Below are 25686 nucleotides of genomic sequence, written 5' to 3'. Positions count from 1 at the left end.
TACAATGAAATATTTCATAGTGCCTGGACTGGCACCTTAAGTGTGAGACTGATCATATTACCCTAATGTAACAAAAATTATTAAGATACGCTGAGATTGGTTTACCAATGTAGTGCCCTTTGCCCCACTGGGTGCGGATAGCGAGACGTTGACCTTGCTCTTTCATGACATTGGTTGTAGGAAGTCAGAAAGGCTGATGCATGCCGTGGATTGGAGATGCTTACTGAATGTTAAAAATAAAAATATAAAAAAAGGAATAGTAAAAGAAAATATATATATACAAATGGCAATCATGAAGTTTCGTATTATATATTAAATAAATTGTCTGTGTTTTATGGATGTATGTATACATATGCGCATGGGTGTATGTACATGTGTGTATGTGTGTGTATATGTATATGTATATATATATGTATGTGTATATGTGTATATGTATGTATATATGTGTGTATGTGTGTATGTATATGTATCAAAATGTGTAAAAGAGTAAGATTATATTTTATTAGTCTGTGCTTTCTATTAACTTATAAACCATTTCACGTATTGAAATGTAATTGCCTAGCTTCAAACGGGGTATGTACCCTTATTAGCTAGGCAAAGTGAACAAAAAAATGTAATTATGATAAAATGTATAAATAAATAAATAAATAAAATAATAAAAAATAAGAACAGACAAAATCATAATTGCTTCCGTTTTATTTTCCATCGAATCGTTTTTTTATTTATTTACTTTCACATACATTGATTTGTTTTCACAATATTTTTATGGAGCGGAAAGGCCGTGAAAAGTCAACCAGAGATCCCCTACGGCTCTGGTCACCAGAACAGTCGGGTCTATAGGGAGTGGGCGAGGTTTGGTTTTGGAGGACAGTCTCAGTTCGAAATTCCTGATGATGGAGCAAATGGCCACTTTGGAGTTGACCAAACCCAGCCTCGAACCTGAAATATTAGTAATACTTAAGTGTAGGTTCTAAATTGCCATGTATTCAACAGAAATAAATGATATTTTTAATGATAAAAGCTTTGTGGAACATTTTTATTCAATATTACAATGGAATAACTTTGTTTTTTATATGTACCACTTTATTTTTTATTATTTGATAACTAACTACTTTGGCAAAACACTATGCTTTCTTCAGGGTTAATTACAAACTAACATAACAAATATAAAAAATACACGATGGAGGGGGTGCAGCTAATGGAGAAATTAAAATTTTAATTTTCTTTTTTTTTTCATTCATAAATGGCTTTTCTTGTATCATAATATTTTTTACTGCAATAATATATACAATTTAATTTTGTGTATTTTTTTTCTAAATTGGAATCTGATTTTTGCATTTTCCCTGTTATCATGATCATCTTTTTTCCAAAATTCTATGGTTGTTTTAGAACTTAAATTTTATACATAAATATCATGGTATTCTAAAACATTAGTTGCCTGTATGTAAGTTATACATATTTGTAATTAACTATATTTTGAGTTTGTCCAAATTTTTGTAGACAAGGACTGGATTCAACTCCCCGGGGAGCTGTTAATATTAACATATTACTACAGATAAAAGACGAGTGATATTTTAATCCACAAATTTGGAATATCCAGTGACCGGTTTCATCGCTTTCGCGACATCTTCGAGATGGGTATCTTTATTAAGGAGTTTAATGTATTTATACAGAACAGAGGTAAGGATAGAGAATTCAAAATTATATGTATATACACAATATCGACTTTATATTGAATATTAAATTATATTGTGCATGTTCATTTTAAGGAGTTTGAAAAACGGTTGATTAAAATTAATCTAAGATAATTTTGACGTTAAACTATTACGTATTAAGCTATTTAGTCATGAAAACCCGTTATTATTTACCCCATCATACAGAAAATTATTCAAAATCGAAAAAAAAGACTGCTACAACACTATTTTTATTTTTCAACCAATTTTTATAAGATTAAAATTTTTAACAATGACGGGTATTTATACAATGGAATATTGTTAAATCAAAATCCGAATATTTTAGTACACAAGAAAAAAGCCACTTTCATAACACCAAAAATAAAAGGAAATAAAAAAATCCATTGACGATGCAATCACAGGGCCCATATGCATGGCAGTCAAAATTTATAATTAGCTTCCTAAAAAAATTAATTGCATTAAAAAACTTCAAGAGTGTTAAATGTGTTTCTAGCAAAAAAATGTTTCTACAGTATAAATAAATATTTGGAAGATGTAATTGAATGAATTAAAATGTAAATAACTTAAGCAATAGACAATTTTTTACTGTTTGTATTTTCTTAACTTTTTAATTGTTTCTTTATTTTTATTTTTTAAATTGTTTTTTTTTATTTTTTTTATTGCTGTATTTTTTTGGTCAGACTGTAAGAAATTTTTAGTGGCAATAAGTCTGCCGCCATTTAACTGTGTATACATTTGTTTTATTTTTGAAAAAATATTCATTTATTTTGTATTTATCACATTGTCTATATTATTGTTGATTACTAATAATGTCAATTTTAGTGACATCGACATATTACACTAAAAATACCATATACCATACACTGAAAATACCATATTTTTATCAGAAAATACCATATTTTTATCAGATCTGTTAAAGACATTTTAAATTTATCTCCTGCTTATCTTTTAAGTTTTAATTTTAATTTTAACTTTAAATTTCGTTAGTGTTATCAGGGTAGTAAATTTTTTACCCTACTTTGCTCATCTAATAAAAGAACTAATGAAAATTAGACCTCGGATTAAACAACGCCGTGGGGGACATTTAAACGGCCATTATCTTTAAAACGTCAAATATTATTTAACATGATATAAAAATATCCGTTTTATGTAAAATGAAATTCGTTTTATATTTTAAGTTCTAAGTTCATTAATTCAATTACTCTTATTAAATGACCCTTTACTTATCTACTCTGTTGTGACAATCAATGTTTCCGCGTACACAATAAAATTTTAGAGAAGCTAACAGATTGCTTTTTTTTCTTACATTTGTGTTATGATTATTTTTTTTCCCATCAAGCAAAATTACGCGGCGACATCACGAATGCGCGTGGCGAAAAGGGGGCATGGTGGGAGGATTATTGGACACAGTTCGATGTATTCAAATATGATTCTACTCTCCTTCTGGACTTTTCTTAATTCTATGTGTCAAACGCTTTTTTTGTTTTAATTTGTATGGCAAGTACGTAGTTGATTTTTTTGTCAATAAACGCCGTATTACGGCACTGAAATGAATGTTAAAGATCGTGCGGTCTGACAACATGTATATATATTAGAAATCAGCGGTAAATAAAATAAACGTCTCTCACCAACGCAGATCCTGGGCCCCTCGCCGAAGGGCAGGAAGGCGAACTTGGGGACGGCGGCCTCGTCGCGGAAGCGCTCGGGGTCGAAGGCCTCCGGGTCGGGGAAGTAGGCGGCGTCGTGGTGCGTGGCGTAGTTGCACACCGTGACGGGCATCCCGCGCGGCACCCGGAAGGGCGCCCCGCCCGCCGTCGCCGGCGGCAGCGTGTACTCCTCCGTGCACATGCGGTTTACGGCCAGCACGGCGGGGTAGATGCGCATTACCTCTGCGAGACGAACATCCAGTAAGGAAAATATCAACAATATTTTAAATGTGGACAATGCAACGGACCAGGGCCTTATGCTGGACTCGTTCGTCTTTAGAATCGTGTGCGACTTCCGTAATTCGACAAGTGACAGCATTCTTGAACCACCCATACGAACGCAGTCGATTGAAAATCAATCGACTTTATCTCGAGTGCCACAAAGCACTTGACATTGACAATCGAATGCGACATCGTAACTCCAGCTGTCAAACTTCCTTCTTGTAAAACGCTCGGCATATGAAATGTATGTATAAATTATGAAATATGAAATGTATGTACAAATTAATAAATAAATTCATGTTTAAATGACGAGTACCTAGGTATTTTTGTTGTATTTTAACTTAAAATTTACAACACTGATCAATGTTATGATGATGGCGTATCAACAAATATAACTGTACTTATTTTAAATCCATTTTAAATGAAGTTTCACTAGAAACATGATTTTAAAATTATTTTATCGCTCGTCAATGTCAAAATACGTATTTGAGATTTTTATTATACAATATGTTATTGAAGTACATTAAGTGAATATGAAATATTTCTAATAACATGTAGATGTGTGTTATGTCAAAGGCAAATAATAATTATAAATGTTGCAGTGCTAAGTAAAACATTTTTTTATAAATAAACTACTATTTTTTCGTAAACAAAATATTCAACGGAAGAATTCCGACGAGAAACAATATTTTTTTTCGTGTGAGAGGAGAGCCATAGATAAATACGGATTTTTTAGTGTTGTCACTTTCTCATTTTTCTTTGTGATTGAATTGTCGGAGGGTTTTTAAGAAAAGCATTATGGCGAAGCAATCGAGATGCCCAATCGACTATTGTCGAGTGGGTGACAAAATGTCACATCTTTCCAGCATAAGGCTCCTGGGCCCCGATTACAAGGGGAAGTGAACAGAGTTATCTTCGACTGTCTATAAGGAAAAACCGATATTTGTGTACAAAAATGAGAATATTTGCGTGAACATTTCAAATATCTTCGTCAGTAACCTATAATTGAACACGTTTAGAAGAAAAAAATTGCATGCATGTTGTGGTTTTCATACAGAAAACTTAATTTTACTTTGTAGATTAAATGAAAGATAAATGATAACTTCCCATTGTAATCGGGGCCCTGATATATATAACCTGATACCGTGGGTTTGGAAATATGAAAAACTAACAGTATTGAAAAAAATCATTACGATTTAGTTGACAGCATTGCCAGATAAATGCCGATGCATCAACTTTCATACATCTTTATACAAAAATTCATTCACGGCCTTCGGTTCTGCCTGGTTTTGACATGACAAGACTTAAGATTTTGATTTATCTGATCATGTCACGTCTTTCTTGGTCGTCTTCGTCCCCCGTTACCGTTCATTCTCGCCATATATCTCGTCTCGTCTCTATGTATTATATAAATGGGTGTATATTAATATTATGTATATATATATATTTATTCATTGGCCTCGTGGTGTAATGGTCAGCGCGTTTGCCTACCATGCAAGAGGTCTCGGGTTCGATTCCCGACATGGTTGATATAAAATATTTATTTTAAAGGGGGTTTTTACACTAGAATATTTCATAGTCCCTAGACTGGTACCTGAAGCGTGAGACTGATCATCTTGCCTTCATGTAACAAAAGTGATCAAGACACGCTGCGATTGGTGTACCAATGCAGTGCCCTACGCAATATTAAGTCTAGAAAGGGAATGATGATGATGATGAGATTTATATATATATATATATATGTATACATTTATGCCTGTGTACATTAATTAATTTTTTAATTTTTTTTTAAGTGTTATAATTTTTCATATTTTCATTTTTTATTTATTTTTTATTTGTTATGCATTTGTTTCTCTATTTTATATTATTTTGTACACAAACAGATAAGCCCGACTTTTTTTGGCGAGTTCAACCTGAATTGTTCTATTTTTTATTGCTTTATTTATTGTTTCTCATGTTAAATATAGGTTTACTAATAAAAACAATCAATTCAATAAAATGGATATGCCATATAAAGTAAAATATTTGAAAATGTTGCGAAATAAAAACGTACCCATAGTTACCGAGTTTTATTTTTTTATAACAGGGCTGCATTCAACGAGCATATATATGCCACCAAAAATTGAAGGATACTTATACAATCAACCTTTATAACATCGGTTCGGTAAAAATATTTTTTTTATGTATTATTAAACTTAACCCAATTCATCCCAACCTAACCCGGATGCTTTAAGTTCGGCCATTTCCAATGGGCTAACTTGCAACCATCCAACACGTAAAACGTTGAGCTATCTTAATTTATTCAACGAACGGCCTAGCTATTCAAATGGATGACGGCATTTAATGGACAGCCTCGACGTCCAATTGGACTCAATTGAGTGGCTGATTCAATTATTTGGCGTCAACATATACTTAATGATAATACGCCGTTTTAGACCAAAACCTAAGAATCCTCTTCAGATTGATGCGATGATTGTCGAAATATTTACTAGCAATAAACAACAAGATAACATACCGTTAGTGATCATATCTAAATATTTATTTCCTTGAATATCATCAAAGGATAGCTGTCCGCCATTAGCTTCTGCAGCACCGTTTAACTCCTCGCGCAACTTTGTTTGGATGTGGGGATTAGCTGCCATCTAAAGCACAAAGATTTTTTGTTTGTTATTTCAGTTTTTTTTATGTATAAACCCTTATGGATTACAAACATTTAACAAAAAAAAATTTTTAAGTCATATTCTACTATAAATGATAATATTTTTGACATCTTTTGTAAAGGTTGTCTGAATCTTTTGTTTATTTTTGTCTGGTAGTTTATTGTATAATTTCAGTCCCCGGTTTATTAGTCTTAACACTTTGAGCACCGGCCGAACACACATAAAATTTATCCTGTGCCCGACCCATTTTTTGTGAAATTTCATGCTTTGTGAAGGGTTTCTTAAAAGTGTCATAATTATGAAAATACTAGGTTAAATTAATTGAAACTTTTCAAATTTATTTGAAATAATTAAATAAGTATTTTTTTTATTATGGTTTTGCCAACATTGACCTTTATGGAGAGCCACATTGCGCATTGCAATGTTCGCACATATACAAGGCCTCACTCCTTTTTTGTGCTTTGTATCCCGGAGCCGTGTAAACACGTGATTATAATAACCATGCGTTGTGTCCCAGTCCCGTGTTTTTACGCGGTTTACCAGCAGCGAAAAAGTACTAATAAAAGTCACTAGATGTCAATAAAATGCATTTTTTGCGACAGCTGGTAAACCACGTGAAAACACGGGACCGAGACACAACGCATGGTTATATAATCACGTGTTTACACGGCTTCGGGATACAAAGTGTTAACTGTCCTTGTCTCGTTTTAGAAAGTTGTGTAGACTATTGTTTTGATATTCTCGTATTGTGTTCATGTTTACAACAATTTTTTTAGTCCTTCGCCTACAATTATATCAGTGGCTAATTTATGAATAAATTTTAAAGATTCTGGTTAAAAGAGTTCAGTTACATTTAATTGTTTAGTTTATTTAAAGAGTTCTTTAGTTGCTGTTAGATGAGATCATTTACTATACTAGAATATACTTTATATATTATACATGTTTTATGACAAAGAACAGTTTTTTTATATGTTAATTTTATGAGTATACTATAAAAATCAATTAATAAAACATAAGTACTATTACAACATATTACATTTCACATGTTCCTAAACATTTTTTTATCATATTTTTTATTCGTATAAAGATACACAGGCAATACAAACAAAATAACGTATCCCTAACGCTATGAGGCTATAAACCCTGTGTTGAGTTGGGATACAACATAATAGAAAGCGGAAGTATGCACAATATTAAAGAATACAACAAATAAAAATTATTACGTAAAAAAAAAAAATAATAAACATCTGGATAACACTAACTGACTAACTGACTAACTACTAACAATAATATTTAATTTTGCTACCTTTTTAGTTTGTTTGTGTCATTTTGATTTCCTGTTCCCCATAGAGTTACATAAATATAACATATTTTAGTTTTTGCATAGGCTTTCTGCATGTGAATTTTCCGTTTTTGGAGCAAAATTTTTGATTGAAAAAAAAGACTCGATAATGTCGCCACTTTGCTAATTAAATTTTTGATATGAATTTTCTATGTCAATTGTCTGTATTTTGTAAGTCCTAGTATGTACCATGTTCAATTTCAGTTAGTCGTTCATCATTTATGTAAGCATCTATTTTGTGTCATTTTTTTCGACGTTAATTACATTAACTCGGTAGTCAGATGGCAGAAGGGACCATCTGTATTTTTGTGTATGTTTAAGTTTTCAAAAGTTTAATTAGTATTTCAGTAAATACACGAAGAAAAAGAAAAAAAAAATCAGCGTCATTTAGAATGGTAATTTATTATTAAAAAAAACATTAAAATATTTTAGTTTGTGGATTAAAGTCTTGAAATTGATGCGTATTTCAGCTCTCCTGAACATTTTTGAAAATTACAGATGGTCCCTTCTGCCATCTGACTACCGAACTGTATGTTAGTTTGTGTTGGTCCATTTAGTCAACATAGTTGGGTTTTCGTTTATACCATTGTTTGTTTGTACGTCAGTTTGATTTTTTTAGAATAGTCCAATTTTGGCGGCATACATAATAATTTTTCCTTTAAAATCGTACAGTGATAAGTCATTAATATATACAATAAATACTAGTGGACCCAAAATAGATCCTTGTGGTACTCCAAAATTTACTGTCCGTATTTGACTTTTTTTCCTTTTATATAGGTATATTGCTTCCGATTTGTTAAGTATAATTTTAGTAGTTTACATTCTTAAAATTCTACTCTAATGTCATTAAATTTTTTTTATCATGGTCTCAACATGTACCGTATCGAAGGCTTTTTTAAATCCAATATTACTCATATGATTGGAGTTCCAGCATCCATGTTTGTTTGTATATAATTTATCAAATTTACTAGGGCAGTTCCGATATCTTTTTTTCTTGAAAACCATGTTGCTTAAGCATATTATGATAAGATTTTATATAACCCATTAATCGTTTATGTATATATTTTTTAAAGATTTTATTGAATTTAGTTAAATTTGCTATAGGTCTGTAAATACTAGATTCTGTTCGATCTCCACCTTTAAACATAGGAGTTATTCTTGCAGTTTTGAATTCTAACGGGTAGATTCCCAAATTTACATGCATGTTAATTAATTTTGATGTGACTGGGCTTCATTCATCTTTTAGATTTTTTTTCAGTGTAGGTTTGATTTTATCTTATCCCGGTAATGCATTTTTTCTAAAGATTATCATACGTACTTCTTTTGTCGTTGTTGGTTTAAGAAAAAAGAAACTATTTATTTTTCTTCCCCGTTTTCTGACATGTTTAGACATGGTGAATTTAATTTACTAGGAGGTTTTTTATATTTATCTATGTTGGTGTAATATTCATTGTAGATAATTGATATTTCTTCTAGATCATTTGTTAAAATCCCATCTTTTAGTTTTATTTATTTTATATTAGCTGACTGTAATTTTGTTTCTGATTTGAGATTTTTTATTATTTTCAACAGTTTATTACTGCTGCTTTATGCTGATTTCATTTCTTAAATCTCTTTGAATATTTTTTAGTTTGGTTACAAGTCTATTGTATTTTTTTATTTGAAATAATTTGTTCGGATACTTTGTTTTTATTTATTATTTTCTAAAATGTGTTTTTAGTTGTTTTATATGTTCCCTCATTATATTGATAATTTCTCAGTTTTCCCGGCACTATTGATCCTCGGGGGTGATTATAATCGGGTATCTTATGACGATACTATGACGGTATGGCTGAAGAAAAATATTTTCGTTAGCAAGTTCAGCGCTATGGGAATTTGGATATAAAAAAAAGTTTTCTTAAACACGATAAAAATTAGTGCATTTAATTGAACGGCGAAGTTTCTCTAAAATATATGAACAAATGAACTACGTTAAATGACGTCATAAGTTTTTCTAAACCAACTGATGATAGTTGATTGAGAAAAAAAAACTGTTTTAAAATCGTAGTTTGACAGTCTACGAGTATTAACATTCTTTTTTTAAAAACCACTAACCTTCCTCATTATTTTATGAACTTAAAAAAAACTGAAAAAAAATATATAAATCATGTCTCCGAGATTAACCTTTTTTAAATATTTCTTTCACTTTCAATACGAATGATAAGATAAGTTTTTTCAATATTTTGTCTGGGAAACCAATAGTTCTACAATTTTATTCGGTTTAGTACAAAAGGGTACAAAAGGGTTTTCGAAAATGTTTTGGGTCTGTCCAAATTTTAGGCAAGAACTGAATTTAACCCCCAGGAAGATTAACGTATTACAAAAGAGATATAGAAAATTTTAGAAAAGGGAATACGGAAGTCTAGGCATTTACAGGCTTTTTGTCCTGTTATTTAAATCCAGCCCGGGAAATATCAAACTCCTGTGTTTAATCCTCCATATTTGTCTTCAACACGTTATGGATTGGGGTCCTCCACCTCTTCTGACAGACTGCCGCGTTATCCGGGCTGCTCCAACCCCTGATGTTCTCGGCGCAAGCGCAACCTGGATTTTGGTCAGTCCGTCTAGTGGAGAATCTTCATCTCCCTCTGCTTCCTTCGACCCTTCCTTTGACCATTAATTTTTCACAACTGTTCTCTTCTGGCGATTTAAACAGAGGATAGTCTGTCATCTAAGTTCAGCTCTTTTAAGGTGGAAATATTTGTACTTCTTGAGGTTCAGGGAATATAAAGCATATGTTGAATCCGGTATACAAATATGAAAAACGCAAAAGGTACTGGCAGGAAATTTCATTCTGACACTATTGAAAAAAATTGGTTTAGTTTTAGGGTGCAAAAAACGGACTAAGAAACTTTGATTTTGTCGATTTTGGCTAGGCATAATCAGTCTGACGTGGTATCAACGAGAGAGTGATAGAAAAATAATATTCAAATACCTATTTATCAAACCGCTTTTGGACCGCATGTCCTCATCATCTTGATTGCCTTACGAAATTCTGTTGACAATATTTTTACCTCGTACAGGACAAAGGACACCAGACCACTGGACGTTTCCACTCCTTCAGACAGGAAGCCGAGGGCTCTTCCAGCTATTTCCACGGGATCTTCTGGAAAAATGTACACAATTTTAATCTTATTGTGTAAACGAGAAACGTGTTGTTGTTACTCAGTATTATTTTTTGGAATACCTTCGCCATTTTTCATGAGGCTTTCAAAAAAGTCGTTTTGTAGGAATCCGTGTTTTTTCCGGATGGCGATAATATTCTTAGCGATGTCCAAACACTCCTTCTTTACCCAAGGCTTTACAAATCTGCAAATACAATACGTAAGTACAACAATCTTTTTAACTCATTACGGCCAAAGGGGGTATATTGATTAAATTTTTTGCGCAACCCTATCCTATAATGTAAAGAATGTATCAACATTATTATATTTTTTTGGCGAATTTTTTCAATAATAATTCGCATTTGTCTTTGCTTTCCCCCGTGCAAACAGCAAACTTAACATTACAATTCATCGCTCTACAGTGTAATAATCTTTAATACGTTGGTCAGTTCGCACGTGTGCTCGTTGCTATTTGGTCAATTATTTCCAGCAATAACCACGAAAATCCGTATTATATGGGTTAGAGTTTTAAATGCATTCCCCCTCCCAAATCCCCGTTAAATGTCAAATATAACACCGTTTATTTGACTTTGTTTGACGTTTAATCATCGATACGAATCTTATCTACTCCCGGGAGAAGATTCAGAATAGCACCCCATTAATCTTTAAATAAATTATTCTTCTGTATGTGTGATGTCACTGAACTTCTCCTAAAATGGCTTAACCAATTTAGGTGCGGTTTTCATCAAAATGTAGATCTTTCCGTTGCGCGTGTTCGTAGATATTAAAATTTTCAATTTAATCTGTAAAAAAAGTTAAAGTGTTATTTTTTTTTCATTTACCTACCAGGGTTGCATATACAAATATATACGAAAATATGTTGTTAGTTTTGAGCTTAAAAAAGTTTTTTTTTGAATGTTGACAAACAACATTAATTTTTTATGGATCCCAATCAGATTCTTTCCTTAAACTCCTTATAATTTCTTCCCATTTCTTTCATTTTAGCGGGTTTTTGGTAATACTAAAATAATATTAACTGATATTCAGTACATTTTTCAAAACCGAGTTTATGAATAAAAAAGAATTCTATATTTGAAAATGAATTATTTTATGTTTTGGAATTCATACATAAACATGTACCTAGGTACCTAGTTAAATTAAATATTTAAATGTTTAGTTTTTTAATTCAATCATAAACAAGTATCTAGGTACCTAATTATCAATGAAAAGTCTTTTTCTCTTAATCCGGACAGTTTTTAGACGCTTTCACGATACAATCGGGTATTTTTCATTTAACTTCTTTTGGTTTCGAATTCAATGTCAAGCTCGCGTCAAAACCCGGCTAGCGGTTAAAAAATGACTAAATTCGCGTTGGACACGAGTTGAGTGTCATAATTTTAGAACGATCTCGTATTTTCTTCCTTGGTTATGGTACTAGAGCAGTGATTTTGGCACGATTTTGATTTAAGCACGACGTGAACTGTTAGCCAATCACATGAGGAGATAAAACGAAAAACTAACCCTTATTAGCAGGCAAGCCAACTTTCGGGCAGGACAACGTCTGTCGGGTCCGCTAGTATATGTATATATTGTTTGTATAGTTCACGAGTCAATGTTTCTAAAAGGGAGTTTTATTCCCACTTTCTTTTATTACGCAAATACAATGTTATTATATTGATTTGTCTTACGCTCAGTTTACTTTGGACTGCCGTGCATTTTAAAAATATGTTTCGATAAATATTTTATGACGACCATACAAAGATTTGTTAATGAACAGCTCTGACAGTAAAACCGCGTTGTCAAATTAATTCATCTTACCCTACGGTAAAATACGTGTGTATCCAGGGAGCTACGATGTAAGAAAGGATTTTCAGCCCTTCCCAGAAGTCAGACTCGAAGAAAGAGAGAGCGAGCCTCTTGAACACATTGTCTTCGTCAACGAATGTATTGATTTGTAGCCCCAAAACCCCCGAAACTGCTACGTCCGTCAGATACGATACAGCAAGCTGAAATATTATGTACATTATTATTAACATTTTAAGTATTAATTTTGTCGTCAAAGATTTCAACAAGTGTTGTAAATATTTGTGTATAACCACTCACCGACTTTTTAATGCCTACACTAATTACTGTACTGATTAATTAACTACACTACATAACAGTAGCTCAATCACAAATAACTATCGACGCGCTAATAAGCGACGTACTAACAATTTCTCACCGTGGTTGTCTATCGTATTCGCGATCACAATGGAACATCCGTGAACACCTAATATTAAGTGTCAAAATATTTACGTTTCGCGACGTGTAATCCTGCTGCGCAATCACATATTTGAATTTCACCTGTGTATAATGTAAAATATTCCAAAACTGCTATTTTTATTTATTTATTATGCTATTCATTGCATTTCGCCGGCGGTTGGCAACCCAAATGTCAAAAAAGCAGTCGCCATAGTAATTGTAATTTTATTTTCACTTTTTTGTACTAGATACTCCTTCCCCTTACTATTTTGCAAATGCAATATATTGTATTATTTTTTATAGTTAACGACGATTTTTCACCAATGAACTGTATTTATTTGCGAGGAAAACAAAAAGCAAACCAACACGAGCGTTGTCTAAGAGATTACACACGCGTTGACTTATGACAGCGATAACTTAAGCATGTCCATTAATGTTCATTGTGATCGCTCAAATGCGTAGCATGTTTTTAAACACGTCGATATTTATTTGTGATTGAACTACAGGTGTTTGAATGTTAGTGTCCTGACGAAGAGACGTACCCGTCCCGAAACCGATAGACATAAAAAATGGATGTGCGAAAAATGCGACATTGACTTTCTTTTACATTTGATGTTGAAGAGGTTATATAAAGGCTTCATATTCCAGGTTTGAAAAACAGAAAGCAGACGCACCCATCTCTTCGTCAGGACACTTATTACATTTACATAATAAGAATTAGCATGTTAGTGTTATTAGTGTCCTGATGAAAAGACGTACCCGTCTCTAAACCGGTAGACATAGAAAAGTAGTCGGTATGTGGTTACATAAAAAAAAATTCGTTGTGGTCCTCGAACAACGACGGATGTGCGGAAAATGCAACATTGACTTTCTTTCGCATTTGATCTTGAAGAGGTTATATAAAGGATTTATATTCCAGGTTTGAAAAACAGAAAGCAGACGCACCCATCTCTTCGTCAGGACACTAATTATACTAACGTAACAAGGATTTGCATGTTAGTGTAATTAGTGTCCTGATAAAAAAAAGTTCCCGTCTCGAAATAGGTAGACATAGAAAAGTAGTCGGTAAGTGGTTACATAAAAATATTTATTTAAATATTACACTTTGCTTAATTATAATTCTTAATAAAGATAATTCGAAATGGTCGTAAACGACGCATATGAGAAAAATGCGACATTGACTTTCTTTTAAATTTGATCTTGAAAAGGTTTAATTTTAATTATTAAGGCTTTATTTTCCAGGTTTGAAAAACGTTATATAGTACTTTTGTACATTAAAAAAAATTATCAAGAAAGTAACGAATTTTTAAACTGCTCACGTGTAAAGTTAAGGAAAACTACATTCATCATTGTTGATCATGGATAATTGATTTAGCGCCATTATTGTGAAATTAACCTTAAGGGCGTTGTACGATAAAAAACCCGATACGTCTTGTTACTACATGGGTTGTTGGAGTTTTTGTATTTTTCCGTGTCCATCTGATCAGAAATTATGAGGAAAAAATGCACATTCAATAGGTCCGGCAACATAAAATAAGTCAACAATCGGAAATTCAGTACTACGAGAGATTAGATATGAAAAAAATCTTGCGCGCAGTAAAAATTGGACCATTTAATTGTGTTAAAGTGGCGATAGTCTTATGTGGTCATATTTCTATATCCTGTGTCTTTTATCCTTCCTCTTATCCTTACCTGTCGTGAAAGAATATTTCAACTGTTTCAATCCGTAGTTTAAGCCCGTCCGTTTCAATAAAGCGAAGAAAATCATAAGAGAAGACGCCCCTCGATTGCTAGAAATAACCCGCCTGAGGAATCTGCTCGTGTTCTAAATAAAGATGAGTCCGATATGAGGAGTACCAGCTAATGGAGCCTGGCACCAGAGTGATTTAGCTACCTTTCAAAATGAAGATAAAATACACTGGTTTGGTCAACCATTCAATCCTTTCACGCTTCCAATATCCATATTCCGCTGACCAGAGGAACAAAAAATACCCAGTCAAGTCAACGAGTAGGGATTTTAAAACTTCTACCTTTCTCACTTCCAACGGCTTTCCGGGTGCTTCCTTGACACGGGTCCTCAGGTAGTCCACCATCCTGTCGGCCTTTTCCACCATGACGGGGAACATGGCCTTCACTCTGCTGGGCGTCAGCAGCGCGGACCACTGCGCCCGCCGCGTCTTCCAATCCTCCCCAACGCGGAAGAACGGGTTGACGGCTAGCATCCGGTCCGCCTCAGTGTCCGTCTGGGGAGAGGTTAGGGAGATATAAGAACTCCGGATTCTCATAAATTGTGAAATCATTGAATTTCACAAGCGTCCAAGAGTGGGTTTAGATGATTAAATATAATTAAGCGTTAAGAACTCAGTACTTCTGGTAGGATTCGATATTTTTCAACAGAGACGAAGCTGTTGAGAATAAAGAAGTCTGGGCATTTCTATGCATTATTGTGATCTGTTATTTATTTTATTTATTTATTTATTTATTCGTATTATTCTCTTACAAACTAAAATTAATAAAAAAAATAATGTGACCTCACCTGGGGTTACCCGTGCCGAGGACACTTAACAATATACTTTTTTGAAATGTTTTTACATTCGAGAATAAACAAAGAAAACTAACTTTATAAACAGAGATAATTAACAAAATAATCATACAGTTTTAAAAACTAGGTATATATGTATATCTATATTATTTATATTACAAAACCCACAATGAAAATAACGAAAACCTAACAGAAACTTTACATAAGCTATTCACTTGTGGAGCAGTTGATTCAATATTGGTTCGGGCGAATCAGACCATTTTACTTCTACCTAGCTCCACTATCCATTTTTTATAGCCTTTTTAAACATTTTCTCGTTACTAATTGTTTTAATAGATAGTGGAAGTAGGTTATAGATTTTAATTGAATAATACTCAAAATCCTTTGTCCGAAAGTGGTATAAGTTTGTATTTGTTTAAGTTGTCTTTGTGTTGAGGATCTAGTGATTATATTATTTGTACGTGATGTATTGTAAGGGTTTTATGTCTTTCATTTGAGTAAGAGTAGTTTTTGAATCTGTAAGTGAATATTGTTTTTAAATACTGCTGTTAACAAAAAGCAATCTGTTAATTTCTATAAAATTATATTGTGCACGTGGAAATATTAATTGACACAACATAGTAGATAAGTAAAGCGTCATTAAATAAGAGTAATTGAATTAATGAACTTTAAATTTAAAATTTAAAACAAATTTTATTTTACATAAAACGGATATTTTTATAATGTTAAATAATATTTGATGTTTTGAAGATAATGTCGGTCAAATGTCCACCACAGAGTTGTTTAATTCGAGATCCAATTTTCATTGATTCTTTCAGTAGATGAACAAAGTAGGGTAAAAAAATTACTTCCCTGGCAGCACCAACGAAATTTCCATTTTGTTTCTTCGACAATCTGACAGATGGAAAAATAATTAAATTTTTAAGTAATGCATCTGTTATATACACATTCATTTGATAATTACACATGAAATGTGATTGCATCCTGTTTCTTCAAGATCCTAGCAGTATTTCTACACTTTAAAAGGACATAGCTGAACACGGCATAGTTGAATACAAATCAGGAGTTGCGTACTGAGCGACGTCTACAAAGAAACTAATGGGTCAAAAAGTAAACCTACTCATTTATGAGTAGTTGAGTCGCCTTTTGTTTGATGTGCGTATGCGGTTTCTGGACTATTCTTAATTCTATGTTTCCATGTTATTTTAGTAAGGCTTTTTCGGTGCAACTGGCCCACTGTAGAACAAAAGTAAAAGCTCGTATGGTTCGAGTTCGAGGTACCATTTTCTTTCCCATGTAATACGAACTTAAGGTTTAAATGAGCATTCTCACGTGAAAATCATTTTCGGCGAAATGATTGTAGTCCTTGACGAGTACAGCTTTAATGAGTTCCAAGTCCCTGATGACTAACGTCGGTGTTCTCAGCTTGTAAAACCCGAAATATGCGGCGTTGTCGAATTTTCTGGAAAATTCCAAGATGATAATAAATTATATTATTTTGATTTAATGCGCAACGTAGATACAAAGAATTATTAGAAAAACAGGTATTCAGCGAATCAAATCTATTACAAACAATAATTTAAAAAATTACAACGGGGATGGAGAATACCTTAAATAAGGGAATATGGAAGTCCAGGCATTGACCTGTCTTTGGCTGGTTTAAGTGGCCAGAAATATGGATGTTCAAACATAGGTAAAATGGTGAATGTTATACAGTGTGTAAAGTGGCCACTTAAACCAGCCAAATACATGTCATAAGCCCTGTTAATGCCTAGACTTCCATATTCTCTTATTTAAGGTATTCTCCATCCCTGTTGTAATTTGTTAATCTTAATGACTCCCGAGGGGGTGAAATCTAGTCTTTTGTCTACAAACGTTAGGACAAACTCAAATATTGAAAACAATAATTTATTTATTTATTCAAATGTACATGACAACAATATTGCCAATTACAATGTACATAAACTTTATTATTAGGTAATTACAAAAACATGTTTTAAAAAAAAACAATAGATTATTGGTACAACAATAGTAAACAAAGACGAATAATTTACTAATACACAGTATGGTGCATAGTTAGAGAGGAAGAGTCTAAAATTGGTAATCCCAGCATGGAAAATATCTACCTCTCCCGGTGAGCTCTTCAATAAACCAATCATTCTCCCCTCAGGCATCAACAACGGTAAATTTGTCCTGCATTCAGTAAGAACAAACGGTCTGTGTTGCTAAGCTCTTAAATAATTGTTCAGTATATATAATTTTCTGGGCTGCAAAATGTTTGGATTGTAAATTAACCCGTTCGGAAGTTTAAATGCCATCATAAGCGAGGCAATTCTCCTTCTGGCCCGCAGAATTGTGATAATAAGCATAATTAGTTATAATTAGGGAAAATGATGGGTACTGCAATGAGTAGTATCCATACTCTCGCATGTGCAGGTAACGAAGAAACTTCTTCTATGTTCTCTCCACCATTAGTGAGTGAGTGGCTTATTCAGGCCCCCACACCACTGCAACACTCTCCAGAATGCTACGCCCTAAAGTTGTATACGAAAATTAGATGGTATTAAATTACAATACACTTTTCAACTATTCTTCCAACTGCTGATTTTTGTGAAGTGAAAGAGCTGAAACTTTTTATAAAAATTATTTTATTGAAATAAACGGCACTTAGTGTCTTTTACATATTAGTTGCATATACAATAAAATACATACATGCAAGCGGAGAAAATAAAATATAGTATTAAAAAAAATTATTACAAAACAGTTATTTACAAATTAAGGAGTCAAAATAAAGATACACAGTTTAAAAATTATATTACCAGTTATTAAAAATAAAATATTTGGTCATAGAAATATTTTGAACCTGAAAAAAAAGAGTAAGAAAGCAACACATATCAATAAAAAAAAATTAAACAATTTTAAATAAAACTAAACGATAAAAAAATACATTTATTTTTATTTAAAACTACTACTTAGGTAACTAGTATAAATATACATATAAATACATACTGATAATAAAAAATAATAAAGAGAAATATTTTGTACTTTTAAATAAAATCAAGAATAGAAAAGAAAAAGAAACATTAATGAATAAATTTATTGATTCAACTGAGTGAATTTTTTCACCTACATACTAAGCAACATCTGAAAAAAATTCAATTTTTATGCTTCTTAGACCAGTTGGTTCATTAGAAAATATTTGGATTTGTCCAATTTTTAGTAGACAATGACTGGATTTCACCTACTAAGGAGTTATTAAAGTTAACATATTAAAACAAAGATGGAGAACATTTCACACAATAGAAGAATATGGAAGTCTAGGCATTTGAAGGAATCACGACATGGTATCGCTGGTTTAAGGCTGTAGTCTGAAAGGGAATCCTATATTTGTATCCCTAATTATTTTTTAATGCAAAGGTTCGCAAACTTATTTCACCCATCTCATTAAAAACATATTCACTCACTTCAAAAATAAAAAAAATCTAGAGCTCTACAATTTTTTTGTCGTTACATGAGAAAATACCATGCCAACCGGGACGTCACGTCTCGTAACGTGCAAATCAGAAATTCTTAAGATTATTTCCAAACTAAGGCAACGAGCGGCTCCAGGTCTAGACGGCATAATTCCTGCCATCCTTTGTATATTTAAAGATGAGATAGTTCAACTATTAGTATTTCTCATCAATACATCCTTGTCGTGTGAAAAGATGATCCCAATTCATAAAATTTTATGTTTTTATATTTTTTTTAATAAATTAAAGTGTTCAGTAGACTCAAATCAGTGTTCGATTTTTATATTAAAAGTTTTAATAAAAATGTAATTTTGTCCATAAAATAGTGCTGTTACGTAAAACTGATTAAATCAGTATAGCACAGGTTATGCCATTATGGGTTTTTTTCTTATCACTTTGTTTAATTTTATTCACATGTACCGTAAACCTATTTGATTATAAGATAAAAAATTCAATAAAGTATTTTTTTGAATCGGGTTGTGGTTCTGTGGCTAGTGTCTCGGACTTACGGACCAAAGGTCCGTGGTTCGAACCCTACTCTACCCCAACTTGATTCCCATTTTCTAATAGTGAGGTATTTACAACTCGTTGAAAATGGCCCTCAAAATTAAATATTTGGGTAAATCATAAGAACGCAAATATTTATTTTTAAAAAAAATTAGTTTTTGAAGAGAAATAAAAGTACATATTTTTAAATCGCACAAATTGTGTGATATTTTAATCAAATTCTATGTTAACCTAAGCATTTGAAGGCAATAATTTAAATATTTTAGTTCCAACATTTTTTTTATGAAATCATGTTTTTTTTAAAAATAATACTTTAATTGTTACGAGTACATGTTGTCTTGAACCAAAACGGTATTTTCTGGTTATTATCATATTTGTGACCTTTTATCACAAAATAACTTATTTTTATACCGTAATTATAAACATTGATTGTAACACTAAATTCTTTATTTTTTTTAGTCAATTCAGCAAAAAATATAAACATATTTATAATATTACAAGTAAATACAATTTTTAATATAAATTTAATACATACGTTTATATAGCGAAAGCTAATTGATTAGTTTTGTCGTTTAAATATAAAAAAATCCAGGTGAAACGGTATGCAAAAAATGGACGGTTTGTAAATCTATGGCAACCTAGAATCGTTATTCTGTTTTAGTATAAAATAATTTTTCTTAATTTTAATTTTAGAATGAGGAAGTTCAGTGGTTTTTTAAAAAAAAATATTTGTTAATAGACTGTTAAACTAAGTCAATTTTTTTTTAAAATTTTTATATATCGTATTATCGGCACTACGATTTTTCAAAGTTTTGTATTTCTGAAATAACTCCGCGTGTAACGTCAGAGGTTCATTTCAGCTTATTCTCGTTCAGTTCTTCCCATTGGTCCAAAAGCGACAAGCAGACCGTAAATCTTCCATAGATCTCAAATCATAGGTTGATTCACATGAACCAGTGACGTCATTTAAAGTAGTGCGTTTTTATCAAAATATTTTTTATTATTTTTTCTGTACATTTTCTAGAAACTTTGTGTTACAATTTAATGCTCTAATTTTTACCCCGCGTAAGAAAACATTTTTTGTATCCAATTTCCCGTAGGGCTGAAGTTCTTCATTATATTTTTTTATGATGAAAAGTAACTTATGAGACTTCTCACTTCTCCGACTATATTTTCAGTAATTAATGGCCAAAACATAAAACTACACATTCATGAGTAGTTTAATCGGCTTTAGTTTGATGCGCGTACGAGGTTTCTGGGCCCCGATTACAATGGGAAGTTAAAAGAGTTATCTTCGACTGTCTAAAGAAAAACCGATATTTGTGTACAAAAATGAGTATATTTGCATCTACATTTAAAGTATCTTCGTCGGTAACCTATTATTAAACATGTTTAGAAGAAAAAAAATGTATGCATATTCCGCTTTTCAAACAGTAAACTTAATTTAAAAAAATTAAGATACATGTTAACTTTCCATGGAATATTATAATTCTATGAAAGAAGTATAGATTAACGTTCCTCATTACGCAAAAGAATAAACAACCTTGTATACGTAATGGGGAATGACGTCTTACACAAACGTGTTTATTTTATTTATTGACTAATAAATATATAATACAACTAGCGGACCCGACAGACGTCCTGCCCGAACGGTGGTTTGCCTGCTATTAGCTTGGAAAAAGACTTTTCATTGATAAGTAGGTACCTAAGTACTTTTTTGTGATTAAACCTTAGAGTATATACATACATCTGGATTAAACGCTAAAACTAAAAATTGTTAACATTAAAATATTTAATTTAAGCAGGTACCTAGGTACTTGTTTATAGTGGAATTCTAAAACATAAAATAAATTTTAAAAATTAAATGGCATTCTTTTTGCAAACGTCAAACTCCGGTCTTTTCACCTACAGAGGGGTGTATTTATGTAGGAATACGATTTTTAAAACTGTATTGAATTTAATATTTATTTATTTATTTATTTATTTATTTATTAACGGACATTGTCCATGTATACAATTTATAAGGTTTAAATATTACAATAAAAGAGTAGTTTAAAACATTTAAAGAAAAAAGAAAGAAGCATTGACAAACATAAGGGACATCGAGACAAGATCTGGACTATTTATTGTAAACTTAAACCAAAAAAGTCCAGATCCTGTCTTGAGTTAACAATACGACAAAGGCGGGTCATTGGAGAATTTAGGCCATAGTTTGTTCTATGCTGATCGATGAACAGTACTTCATTGTTTCTCAATCTACGAGTCGGAATATTGAATTTTACTTGTCCCAGTAATGATGGAACATCGATTATACCATTTAGTATGCCGAACATATATATGGAGTCAATATTAGTTCTACGTTTTTGTAGACTAGAAATATTTAACATCGACTCTATTTCAGCATAAGAATAATTATCTCTCTCTAGTCCAAGCATCCACGCTATTTTTCGAAGCAAGCGATGTTGGACTGATTCAATGTGATTTATGCGATTGGCATATAATGGAGACCAGACCACTGAGGCATATTCAAGAAGAGGGCGAACAGTTGAGCAATAAAGAGTTTTGATTGTACGGACATTAGTAAAATCAGAGGATATTCTGTTAATGAAGCCAAGTAATTTCAGTGATTTATTTACTGTATTATCTATATGCTCGTGGACTTGACTACATCAATTTTGGAGTTTTCTAATAGGTACTCGAAGGAAATTGGTTGTTTTGTTCTATGAAATGACATTATTTTGCATTTTTTAATATTTAGTTCTAATTTAATATTATTTTAGTATTACCAAAAATCTAGTTAAAAGAAATAATTGGGTAGAAATTATGAGGAATTTAAGGAAATAATCTGATTCAGATACACAAAAAACTAATCCTGTTTGTAAACATCAAAAAACAAACTTTTTTTACGCAAAAAAACAACATCTTTCTATTTTTTGTAAATGCATTCTTCTCGAATGCAACCCTGGTAGATTGATGAATAAGACATTTATGCTCCTCACTCATTTTTTACACATTAGATTGAAGATTTTAATATCTACGGACACGAACAGCGCAAAGATCTATATTTTTTCTGAAAACCGCACGTAAATCGGTTAAGCCGTTTAGGAGGAGTTCAGTGACATCACACGTACAGAGGAATTATATATATAAAGAAAACAATAGTGTGCTACACAAAAAATAATTTCGAATAAAAAATAACTTTTTTCTTAAATGTGTATTCCTGACTGCACTATTTATATCATCTGTTCATTTTATTAAATAAAAATAATCCTCTCTAAGTATGTAGGATTTCGGTTACTGAGGATGCTCCAACACTCCTACCCCAGTTCGAGATTGACAGAAGACACGAAGTTGCTGTTCGTTGAAAATATAGAAAATGAAGAATATTTTTGTTTGTTCTGTTACAAAAAATATGAAAACCCCTCACCCAAGGTTGGATAATGTGCTTGATATGCCAATCATGGGCCTATGAAAAATGTAGCAATAGCGAAAGCTACTCAAAACGGTTTGTATGTGATTTTTGCCAAAAACGTTAATATTACCCCACCCCGTATGCCTCGGGTAATTCCGAACGGCAGGTTTTTCATTAAATTTTGTGTTTTTTATTTATTTTTTAAAATATGTTTTTTTTTATATTGTACGAAAAATACCAAAGTTTTATTCGAAATAATTTAGTTTTAATTGATACGTTTTATTCTTCAATTTTTTTTTCGATTTTCCCTTAGGAATTCGCCAATACCACACTTTCCCCTATAACTTTTTTTTACAATGTGAAAATGATGTATTATGTTTTTTCAGTATTCAAACAAACAAACAAACCATCACGCCGTTTCCCTGTAGGGGTAGGCAGAGAGGATAGAATGCCATATCACTCTACCTTTGCATACATACCTCGCTTCCTCTACATTCATACATTTTCTCATGCACGCACGCCGATTATTCCTACTTTTGACATGTCCATCTTCAAGTATTTGATAGACTTGGTCGTGACATGTCTTACTCGGCCTTCCTCGTTCTCTGCATCCATCGACATTCACATCGTAGATCCTTTTAGCCGTTCTTTCGTTGTCCATTCGCTCTACATGTCCAAACCAACGCAGCACCCCTTTTTTTATTCTGTCGATAATGCATATCTCAGCCTTACACAGTTCACGGATCTCGACATTTGTGCACCTATCATAAATCGTTTTACCACTTATTTGCCTGAGGATCGCATTTCGACAGCAATCAACCTACTTTCATCATAATTTTTCCAATTCCATACTTCGCTCCCATATATTAGAGTTGGCACTAGAACTCCATTTTGAACTGCTAGTTTGGCCTCCTGCGATAAAAATTTGTTTGCTAAAGTAGATTTCAGTGCACCGTTTACTCTGTTCCTGGCACTCACCCTCCTTTCAATATCTTTCTCGGTCTTTCCATCCCTAGTAAACATACTTCCCAGGTACACAAATTCTTCTACCTGATTCAGAATATCTCCGATTTCAGTATTCAGATAAAAAAATACTATTATCAAACCATTCGTTTAATTTATTAATATCTATATTTGATTTTATATTTACTTTGGCATGAAGATCCTTTTATAATGAGTAGGTACGGGCAATTCTTGAAATAGATATATATTTAACAAGCGACAGCCTAAATGCATTATTTTGAAAAAAAAATACGATAAATACCTCACTTTTAGATTTTAGTTGATTTTATGCTTCAATTTTTATTATTTATTTATTTATTTATTATTATCATTATATTACATACACAAAATTATAAAATTATACATAAATATGTAAAGTTGCTTTGACTGTCTAACTAGGGTTATTTACTTTAATTTAATTTCCTAGCTAGTCGGGACCTTAAAAGAACCTCTGTACATTTTAAAACGGTGAAATAAATAAATAAATAGTCCCTGGACTGGTACCTGAAGCTTAAGGCTGAGGTTTGGTGAAACAAACGAAAAATGAGGAAATCATACAATTTTGCCATTTTAAAACGAATGTTTTTTTTCAATCGCGCAATAATAAAATAAAAAAACACATAAATAATTTTTAAGTGTATTTTAATTAAAAAATAAACTCAAAAGTTTTATGTAACTAAAATATAATTACTTTTAGACCGGCAGATTACGCCATTTCAAATTTAGACTAAACTTAGGTATCTGGGATCTCAATAAAGACTAAGTATTGAACTAAAATTTATTTGTGTAATTAAAAGATAATATATTGAACATGAAAGTGCAATTTTTTTTTTTTGTTTTAGAAAAGAAATATAAGCATTTTAAATTACATACGTTTTTGTGACATTTTCCTTTATTCCCACGTGAAATTATGCCTTCGGTAATACATAAAAAAAAAATATTTATTGAAATATTTTAGTTAAAAATTTTTTTTTAAAGAAGATAATTCTGGTTGTAATATTTAATTTTTAACAATGTCTTATTTACGTTTTTATGACCTTTATCCCTGCACTTCACGGTACCGATAAAGGCTAAGGCTGATAATCTTACCTTCACGTAAGAAAAATGATCAAGATACGCTGCGGTTGGTGTACCAGTGCAGTGCCCAATGCACCATTAGATGAAAAAGGGAATGATGATGATAATCTATATTTTGAAATATTTTGAATTTTTCCAAATTTTTGTAGACTTAGGCTGGATTAAACCCCCTAGGGGGTTATTCAGATTAACATACATATTACAACAGAGGAATGGTGCATATTACACGGAGAATAAAATGGCTACAACGCCAAACAAGACTTCTATATTCCCTACTAAAAAATGTTTTCCATCTCTGTTGCAATAAATCTCAGTATTTTTTTACACGTACATTAAAAACAAATATTATTTGTAATATTTTGATAAAGAAAACGAAAGTTTCTTACTTGTAAATGTCGTTGTAGATTAATCCGAAATGTTTTGTCCCCGTGAGCGCTTCCTTAAAATTTCCGAAGAAGAATTTCGGTTGCTCATGAGGTACTCCGTGTTTCTTCCAGTAGCCATTATTCCAAGTGAAAAAGAGGTATATCCCCGCCAAAATGATGCTTAGGACACTTAGAATCACAACTAACATCTTGTCGCGTGAGGAGTAAGTGACTACTGTTGTCGTACATCAGGAGAGTGAC

General features: G+C 32.0%; 1 protein-coding gene across 2 annotated transcripts; it reads right to left on the bottom strand.

Moving 5' to 3' along the window:
* Window positions 1-678: 678 nt before the first annotated feature.
* Window positions 679-25686, bottom strand: LOC148278821 (cytochrome P450 6j1-like). Of its 2 annotated transcripts, none has more exons than XM_088230837.1 (9): window positions 25447-25686; window positions 16883-17012; window positions 15039-15251; window positions 12586-12773; window positions 10851-10972; window positions 10678-10769; window positions 6138-6264; window positions 3323-3583; window positions 679-939 (listed from the first exon to the last, which is right to left on the bottom strand). In XM_088230837.1, the coding sequence occupies exons 1-9, from the start codon at window positions 25632-25634 to the stop codon at window positions 764-766; spliced, it is 1497 nt and encodes a 498-aa protein (XP_088086963.1). In that variant the 5' UTR covers window positions 25635-25686; the 3' UTR covers window positions 679-763. The 2 variants fall into 2 exon arrangements, with proteins under 2 accessions (XP_088086963.1, XP_088086964.1); XM_088230838.1 differs by having other exon boundaries at window positions 10678-10766; window positions 25447-25678.

Source organism: Micrasema longulum, unplaced genomic scaffold, assembly GCF_059751315.1.
Source record: "Micrasema longulum isolate JH-2025_06_02 unplaced genomic scaffold, ASM5975131v1 h1tg000823l, whole genome shotgun sequence".
Lineage (NCBI taxonomy): Eukaryota > Metazoa > Arthropoda > Insecta > Trichoptera > Brachycentridae > Micrasema > Micrasema longulum.
Note: the sequence above shows the minus strand (reverse complement) of the source record. Positions and strands in the feature narration are given on the sequence as shown.

What these genes read in the sequence shown, in the direction of transcription:
- LOC148278821 (XM_088230837.1), bottom strand. Translation starts at nt 25,634, where the DNA reads ATGTTAGTTGTGATTCTAAGTGTCCTAAGCATCATTTTGGCGGGGATA. An exon ending in ATCTACAACGACATTTACAA is followed by an intron (nt 17,013 to 25,446) that starts GTAAGAAACTTT and finishes GGAATTTTCCAG; the next exon opens with AAAATTCGACAACGCCGCAT. An exon ending in TCGCCGAAAATGATTTTCAC is followed by an intron (nt 15,252 to 16,882) that starts GTGAGAATGCTC and finishes ACCTCTCCCCAG; the next exon opens with ACGGACACTGAGGCGGACCG.